Below are 9,457 nucleotides of genomic sequence, written 5' to 3'. Positions count from 1 at the left end.
ATTCATGTTCTCACACTGTAGGACCATACACCAGAGGACGCACCACACTGTAGGACCATACACCAGAGGATGCACCACACTGTAGGACCATACACCAGAGGATGCACCACACTGTAGGACCATACACCAGAGGATGCACCACACTGTAGGACCATACACCAGAGGACGCACCACACTGTTGGACCATGCGCCAGAGGACGCACCACACTGTAGGACCATACACCAGAGGACGCACCACACTGTAGGACCCTACACCAGAGGACGCACCACACTGTTGGACCATACACCAGAGGACGCACCACACTGTAGGACCCTACACCAGAGGACGCACCACACTGTAGGACCATACACCAGAGGACGCACCACACTGTAGGACCCTACACCAGAGGATGCACCACACTGTAGGACCATACACCAGAGGACGCACCACACTGTAGGACCATACACCAGAGGACGCACCACACGTTCCAGTGTTGGATCAGGAAATACAACATTCAAATACCAAGGAATCTGGAAGTGCATAGACAATTGTGTATTGGTGTGAGTCACCAAATGGTAGTGCTAAACAAAAACCAACGAGCTGCTTTGGTAACATGTGCCATTATCTGTGAGGAATGAAAACAGAAGAAAAGACGACCAGGTGTTTGGTGCAGGAACTGGTTGTCCAGACGTGGACAGTATGGGCTGTCAGTCCTACTGCATCCAACACCCATCCCAGAAAGAGAAGCACCAGTGAGAAATGGTCTGTAAAATCGCACAGTGTATGGACGCCTTAACTGAAACTGTATTGTGTGTTTACAAAACTAACTAAAACATATAAAAATTATGGATAAAACTCCCTTCGTTTTTGTCTTTGTCAATGTCGGATTGATATGAAATCGATTTATTTCCCTCGAGCAATTTTAGCTGCTGGCACTATATTTAACAATCCGTCACTTGTCGTCACTTGGCCTTTAAAGTCTGTTTCTCATTCTCACTCTACCTGGAAACATAGAGACTAAAGTTGGGAGAAAACAGCAGAGTCCTGTCTGGGATTTATTTGAAGAAGATAAAAAAAATATTTAAATTATTATTTAGAAGATAAAAAATATGAAAAAGCTAAAACTAAACTAAAACTAAGCATTTAGAAAATAACAAAAACTAATAAAAACTAGCAAACCTGCTCCAAAAAGTAATTAAAACAAACTGAATTAGAGAAAAAAAAAAGTCAAAACTAAATAAAACTAAACTATAATGAAAAATCCAAAACTATTAGAACCTTGGTTTGACACTTGTGATATAAATAGAGTGATGGTTCTGGAGGAAACTCTTATCCCCAAGCTGGAGCAGGAGCTAATGTAATGTCCTGTAAACACACTGTGTCCTTAAGTCTGTCCTGGGCAGTAAACACTCCACACCACGACTGTTTAAGCAGCCATTAGTGAACTCTGAACACAGAACACAGACCAACATGACCAGCTGAAGGACGGCTCCAATGGCACCAGTTTGTCTGGAGCCCATAAACGGGCAATTTGTCCCATTCAAATGTTAGAGCCGAGCCAAAGTGAACATCAGTGTTAAAAGTTGAAGTTCCACCTATCATGTCTCAAATAGGCTCATTTTTTAGCTTAAGTCACAGGTGTCAAACACGCGGCCCAGGGGCCAAATCCGGCCCACCAAAGGGTCCAGTCCGGCCCACCAAAGGGTCCAGTCCGGCCCATCAAAGGGTCCAGTCCGGCCCACCAAAGGGTCCAGTCCGGCCCACCAAAGGGTCCAGTCCGGCCCATCAAAAGGGTCCAGTCCGGCCCACCAAAGGGTCCAGTCCGGCCCACCAAAGGGTCCAGTCCGGCCCATCAAAAGGGTCCAGTCCGGCCCACCAAAGGGTCCAGTCCGGCCCATCAAAGGGTCCAGTCCGGCCCACCAAAGGGTCCAGTCCGGCCCACCAAAGGGTCCAGTCCGGCCCATCAAAAGGGTCCAGTCCGGCCCATCGAAGGGTCCAGTCCGGCCCATCGAAGGGTCCAGTCCGGCCCACCAAAGGGTCCAGTCCGGCCCACCAAAGGGTCCAGTCCGGCCCACCAAAAGGGTCCAGTCCGGCCCACCAAAGGGTCCAGTCCGGCCCACCAAAGGGTCCAGTCCGGCCCACCAAAGGGTCCAGTCCGGCCCACCAAAGGGTCCAGTCCGGCCCATCAAAAGGGTCCAGTCCAGCCCACCAAAGGGTCCAGTCCGGCCCACCAAAGGGTCCAGTCCGGCCCACCAAAGGGTCCAGTCCGGCCCACCAAAGGGTCCAAAGGGTCCAGTCCGGCCCACCAAAGGGTCCAGTCCGGCCCACCAAAGGGTCCAGTCCGGCCCACCAAAGGGTCCAGTCCGGCCCACCAAAGGGTCCAGTCCGGCCCATCAAAGGGTCCAGTCCGGCCCACCAAAGGGTCCAGTCCGGCCCATCAAAGGGTCCAGTCCGGCCCACCAAAGGGTCCAGTCCGGCCCATCAAAGGGTCCAGTCCAGCCCTGGGATGAAGTTGGGAAATGAAAAAATTACACTAAGATTTTACCAATGCTTTTATTTCAGGTTCCACATTCAGAGCAGTTCAATCTGCAGTGGGCAGGACCAGTCAAACACTATCAGAAGAACAGAGAAATAAGGACAACTCCAAATTTTTCTGTTTGTAAATGTAAATATTTTCATGTATTTACTAAAACAAAGTATGATTTCACAAAAAATGTGAATAACTTGAACAAATATGAACAACCTGAAATGTCTTCAGAGAAGTCAGTACAATTGTACCAATATTCTCTGTTATTAAATGTTGTGTGTTTGTAGATCCACTGTGATCTGTACGTTATAATGAACATGTAGAAATGATAAACTGAAGCAGAATAGTGTTCAAATTACACTGATTTTTTTCAGTTTGTTCATGTTATTCACATTGTATGAAAGGATAGTTTGTAGATGGAAACCTGTTCATAATGTAAATTTACTTTTTTTCGCTCTAAAACATAGAGAAAAGTTTAAAGTTGACATTATTTCTACATTATTCTGTTATTATTTCACTGGTTGGGCCCACTGCAGATCAGATTGAGCTGAATGTGGAGCTGAACTAACATGAGTTGAACAGCCCTGGCTTAAAGGAACAGTGTGCACTCCCCTACCCTGAACACCTGAGTCGATGCAAAGACAGTGTCATTCCTCTGTTCCAGTGTTGCACTTCCCTAATGGCTGGCACTTTGGGACAAAAAGCCCTGGATGTATCTTTTGCAGTTTTCGAATACTTCGTTTCCACAACCTGCCAAAATGGCGAGCACCTCAGTTTCTTGTCATCGCTTCCATTGAGCAACGAGGTAAGTGTAGAAAATAAAAACATTCATGAATAGAACGTGAAAAGATTTAAAATATCATTTGTCATGTGAATGTCTTAAAAGAACATGATTTTGGTTATTCTAGGTCTACTGTGTTTTGTGATAAGATGATTCTGTTTGTTCGTTTTGCTGTCATTAAACCAGTAGAAATAAAATCTCTAAAGTTACATCCTTTTAGGAAGTTTGTGTTTGTTCTTATGTCGAGTGGTTTTTTTTTATACACTGTAAAAAAATTTTAAAAAATTTAAAAAAACTAAAAAAAACCAGTATTATTCTGGCAGCAGGGGCACCGAAAAAATATTGTAAAATAACAGAAAAAAAACCATCTCATAAAAATACAGTAATTTTCCATAATTCAAATACAGTTTTTTGCCCTAACTTTACATGAGATTTGGCTTTTTTTTTACTTTTTAATGTTTAATAAAGAATATTTACATGTATTAAAACAATCCAATTCCCTATAAATATATATATAAATCATTTTCAATGAGACTCAGTTGTCCAATCCACTGATAAAAACTGTATTTGGACAGTTGGACAGGAAATGGACTCATATTTTACTTTAACCCATAAAGACCCAAACCTCAGCGACCAAAAGCGTCTACTGAGCTGTAGTGTTTAACAGCTGTTGAGCCACTCACCCTATGAATACATAGAAACAGTTGGTGTGAAATGCAGTTTCTCATCTTCTCATGGTCATCTATATTATAAAAGCCAAGTGGCCTCTGTGTGTGTGTGTGTGTGTGTGTGTGTTCCGAGGATTCACACAAAAATTCAGACAGCTGACTGCTGCAGTTCAGAATACTTACGCATGTTTGGTTAAAGAAGACAGTAGTGAAAATGCCAAGTTGATAGGATGAGTATTTTGGGAGATGTTAGTAGTTTTGGAGTACACTATCCTTACAGTCCCACTGCCATGGCCAGAACACTTTGGCAGTGACTGCTGGACAAATGTGGTACAGAATGCACAAACACACAACAGCATAAAAAGCACCACATCTAGAACCCACGGATCCCCTTGGGTCAACTCGTTAGTCACATATGACCCATTTGGACATTCAGAGGCTCTGTAGTTACCATGGAAACACTCTCATCTTCTACAACACTGATTCACCAGTAAAGCCCATGGAGTTGGACCAATGACAGTGGATGGACACTCTGGGTTTATGTTCAGTTAACGACAGATTGGACTGAAAAAGTCACTTTTTCTACAGTTGTTTCTGTTTTGCTATAATAACCTTTGAATTAACTCTGGTTAGCTTACCGGCCGACAGGCCGTAAGCTATTGTTGTCATGCGGCGTCCGTTGTTGTCTGTCATGGTCTGTCGTCTGTTACAAAACTTTCAATCATCTTCTTCTCCCAAACTCCAGTTCTGATTGACTTCAGACTTGGTCTACAGCTTCTGTATGATGATGTCAGCACAAGGGACTGACATTATTTCCATCCAGATCTGATTCTGCATTTGGTGCCACTTTGAAAAAATATCCCATTCTAACAGATAGGAAGTGGATTGATCCAATAAATCAGTATCAATGATATCAAGTGTGAATTTGAATTTTTGACAGATCTGACTGAATATGAGCAGAACATGGACTATTTCTGTAATAGAATAAATACACAGAACTGGGGCAGAAGAAATGGATCTGGATACATTTACCTAAGCTTTGAATTTGGACGCTAAGATACAGGGCCATTGGTCCGATTTTTTTTAATGAATATCTGAATCAAATATAGGAAATTAATTCAATATAGAAAATATATGATTTACACTGAAAAATGCTAACTATAGAGGGTAATATGATAAATGGTGATAAATCACTTAAGAAGTGTTAAATAGAGAGAAAAATTCTTCTGGGAACTGGCACAAAAATAGGACTGGGTCTGTACGGATTAAAGAGAAAAACAGGGTTTGAAAACTACCTGCAGAACGGCTCATTCATTCATTCATTCATTCATATTCAATCAAAGACAACCACAAAAAAACTTGAATAAAAGAGTCCTGACAGCCCAGCTGAGTTGGACCAACTTACCACTTACAAGTCATTGCTTGGTATGAAGTCATTTTTCCCTGCAGACCTGAATGCAGCACTTGGCCCAAAGGCATGGATCATAGTCCACCAACACCCAGACTGAATATTACACCAGGACTCAGAGGATTAGATTCCAACTCAACAAGATTTTCAGAAGCTTGTAACAAACGACTACATTTGTTGTCACTGATCCTCTTCAATCTAAATGGGAAAATAAGTTGTCATTGCTTTTCCAAATATTCCCTCTGGTCCATGAGAAAACAACCGGCTCCTTTGAGACCTTTTAAAACCAAAAAACTGATGTGATTTGGATGTTGCAGCCGCTCACTATGACCTCACATCATATGAGATTCAAAGGATGAAGAAGCCAGTCAAAGTTGTACAGCTACAGTCCCATTAAACACACCTCACCTGTCCTGTGATCTGGAACAAATGGAAATATGATGCAACTGCAACTCTACACAATGCAGTCAATGCATCACTTAGAGGGCAATTCATGTTGAAGATAAGTGGCAGAAGTATTCAGGTATTACCAGTACTGATACCATACTGTGACAATTATTCACTAGAAGTGTAAAGTAGAGCATCCAAAATCTAAAAGCATATGGAAGACACAGGTGTCAAACATGCGTCCCTGGCCCGCCAAAGGTTCTATTCCAGCCCGTGGGATGAAAGTGCAAAACTGAACCTGAACAGTCCAGGTTGAACAAATCCTTTTGGTTCAGGTTCCACATACAGACCAATGGGATCTACAGTCAAAAGAACAACACAATAAACCAGAAATAATGACAACAACAGATTTTCATTGTGAAAAATTATGTGGAAAAAAATGTAAGTGAAAAAGATAAGATTACACTGTGAAAATATTTACATGTACAAAACTGTTCTTTCACAATAAAATGCAAATAAATAAATAAAAACAAAAATGAACAACCTGAAATGTGCAGTTTGAACAATATTCTGTCTGTTCCTAAATGTTTGGTGCATTTATGGATCCACTGGGATCTGGAGTTGGGTTCATAATAACAGATGGAATATTGGAGAAACTGTTCACATTTTAGTTCAAACTCCAACATTTGAACAATATTCTGTCTCTTCCTAAATGTTTATGAACACTGTGTGGAAATGGACATGTAGAAATATGAAGTCCAGGCAGAATAGAGTTCAAATTGCACTAATTTTTCAAATGAAATTTCTGTTTTTTCAGGTTATTCACATGCTTTTTTGTAAAATGTAAATATTTTCATAATTTAATTGGGGTTTTTTGTACTAAAACAAAAAGAAAAACTTGGATTTGTCCTTATTTCTAGGTTATTCAGTCATTATTTTACTGGTCCGGCCCACTGCAGATCAAACTGGGCTGAATATGGAACTGAACCAGAATGAGTTGGACAGCTCTGGTGTAAGACATGAAAAGTCAATCCAGTCATTGTGCAGTAAACTGAGCCCTGTCAATATTTGATTATAAAACATGTTTTTGGATTCATATGAATGTACAGTATATGTTTCATTTTAATGACATACATATTTAAGGTTGAGCTCATTTAAACTACTTCTGCTGCATCATATTCTAAGACTGTGTTTGTTCTGCAAGAATCCCAAGTTTTCCACAGATCATTTCAGTGGTTTTGTCATTAGGTGAGAATCCGTTCAGACACATCACTGATTTTCAACAGAATATTCAGAAAATCTGCAAAAACAAATGTGGTTGTGCTGCATTTACTCACATTTACCTCACAGTTCATCAACTTTTCCTCCTCTCCCAAGAGTTAAAACTATTTGGTAATATTTCAAGATTTGTTTTTTATTTTACACTCCAGTTGCAGCTACACAGTGGAAATCACGATGACACTGGATTTTCCATTGAATCCAAGACACTTTAAGAAGGACAAGAATGTTCTCAAACTAATCCGGAAACAGTGGATCAGTGTACATTCAATAGTACATGTATGTGCAATAAGACTGAAAGATGTGATGTATAAAGAAATCTAAGTTAGTGTTGAAGTTAAAACCACCAAAACCAGGACCAAGTCATGACTTCACACTGACCTGTTCATGTCCCACCGACGGTTTTCAGTGTTATTGATAAAGGAAGTGCTACAATGTCATGTTGAAGGGAATTACTAGGGATGCACCCATACCAGACCGAGTACGAGTACTTCCATTTGAGTACTTGCCAATACCTAGTACTGATCCTAGTCCTTAGTAATCCCATTCCAGTTGTTAGTTCCTTTTGTAAATGTGCTTTATTGTCGTTGTCATTAGTCTGACTGGAACAAAGTGCTGCTACTGACATTTAATGTGTTGGAATGAGCGTTTGTCAGTTAATCCACCAGGGGGCGCCGCTCTGAATTAACCATACTGGACAAATACCACGAAGAAGAGGAAAGTTTAATGAGAAGAAGAAGAAGAAAGTCAGTAATACCAAACCTGTAGACGACAGAGGAACACTACTGTGATACTAATGTTAGTGTTTTCTCTGTAAGGTTTAAAAGTTTAGCTTCAGCAGGAAGAGAAAAGACAAATGAGTGACAGGTTTGGTTTTCACTTCCGCTGGCGGCGGTCCGCACCGCTCCGTACTCCCACTGGTATTCTGTGTCTGGGTACTCATCCTCCATCAGCTGGAAAACAGATGAATGTAGTCAGATTACAGACAGAAGGCTGCGTCTGTATCTGTGTGTGAACGCTACTGTCAGTGTTACTCTGATCATTTCTTTGGTTCCATCTCCACACTCTTCACACTCACACATTCTTCCTCCTCCTCGTACCTGCTGCACTGAACTGGGAATGGCACACGGACACAAGTGGGATCGCTGCATTTGTATCGGATTACTTTTACGAGTATGAATACGAGTACACACACTGAGTATCGGAGCTGATACCTGACACTGGTATGGGTACATCCCCAGTTACAGACACACAGACTGTATCTGAACTGGTTCCATGTTAACGGAACCATCTGAAGAGCAGCTGCACCTCCTGGAAAACAGCCTTCTGGGGTCAGGTCCCCTCTTTGTTTTTGTCTCATACATCTGTGTGTGTGTGTGTGTGTTTGTCTGTCTGTCTGGGGTTGACACACACACACACACACACACACACACACACACACACACACAGGCCACTCAGTTCCTTTGATCCTGACCCTTTATTGTGTCCATTCATTTTGCACTCAGACAAAGTACAGCAGTGCAAAACACACACACACACACACACACACACACACACACACGTGTGTACAATTAAGAAAAGTTCAAAAGGGGTGACTGAATACAAGAGCACTCAGGTGTGTGTGTGTGTGTGTGTGTGTGTGTGTGTGTGTGTGTGCTATTTCAGATGAATGCCCTCACATGCAGTAATGTGGAAACACACACATTTGTCTGCAGGACACACACACAGGTGTACGACAATAAGGACACACACGCAGGTGTACAACAATAAGGACACACACAGGTGTACGACAATAAGGACACACACACAGGTGTACAACAATAAGGACACACACACAGGTGTACAACAATAAGGACACACACACAGGTGTACAACAATAAGGACACACACACAGGTGTACAACAATAAGGACACACACACAGGTGTACGACAATAAGGACACACACACAGGTGTACGACAATAAGGACACACACACACACACACACACACACACACACACACACATGGATGCTCACACATGTGTTCATTAACTAACGGCTGTGCAGGTGAATGCTCCGCCTACTGGGACATAAGTGTGTCCTAATGACAAAGACGCTCTGGTTTGTTTTTTTTCTGTTTTTTTTTTCTTTTTCCACTGTCTGTTGTGTGCTGATGTCTGTGTCTGTTCTGGGCTGATGTCTGTGTCTGTTCTGGGCTGATGTCTGTGTCTGTTGTGTGCTGATGTGTCTGTTCTGGGCTGATGTCTGTGTCTGTTGTGTGCTGATGTGTCTGTTGTGTGCTGATGTCTGTGTCTGTTGTGTGCTGATGTGTCTGTTGTGTGCTGATGTGTCTGTTCTGGGCTGATGTCTGTGTCTGTTGTGTGCTGATGTGTCTGTTGTGTGCTGATGTGTCTGTTCTGGGCTGATGTGTCTGTTGTGTGCTGATGTG

At 42.1% G+C, this 9,457-nt stretch overlaps 1 protein-coding gene across 1 annotated transcript in view; it reads right to left on the bottom strand.

Moving 5' to 3' along the window:
• Nucleotides 1-8,264, bottom strand: part of LOC115439494 (voltage-dependent T-type calcium channel subunit alpha-1G-like) — a 107,867-nt gene extending 99,603 nt beyond the window's left edge. The window contains exon 1 of the mRNA XM_030163308.1: nucleotides 8,244-8,264. Within this exon, the coding sequence (XP_030019168.1) occupies nucleotides 8,244-8,264 (21 nt within the window). The remainder of the gene's footprint in view (nucleotides 1-8,243) is intronic.
• Nucleotides 8,265-9,457: the final 1,193 nt, after the last annotated feature.

Source organism: Sphaeramia orbicularis, chromosome 19 (assembly GCF_902148855.1).
Source record: "Sphaeramia orbicularis chromosome 19, fSphaOr1.1, whole genome shotgun sequence".
NCBI lineage: Eukaryota > Metazoa > Chordata > Actinopteri > Kurtiformes > Apogonidae > Sphaeramia > Sphaeramia orbicularis.
The sequence above is the reverse complement of the archived record's forward strand: the minus strand, read 5'-3'. Positions and strand labels throughout refer to the sequence as shown.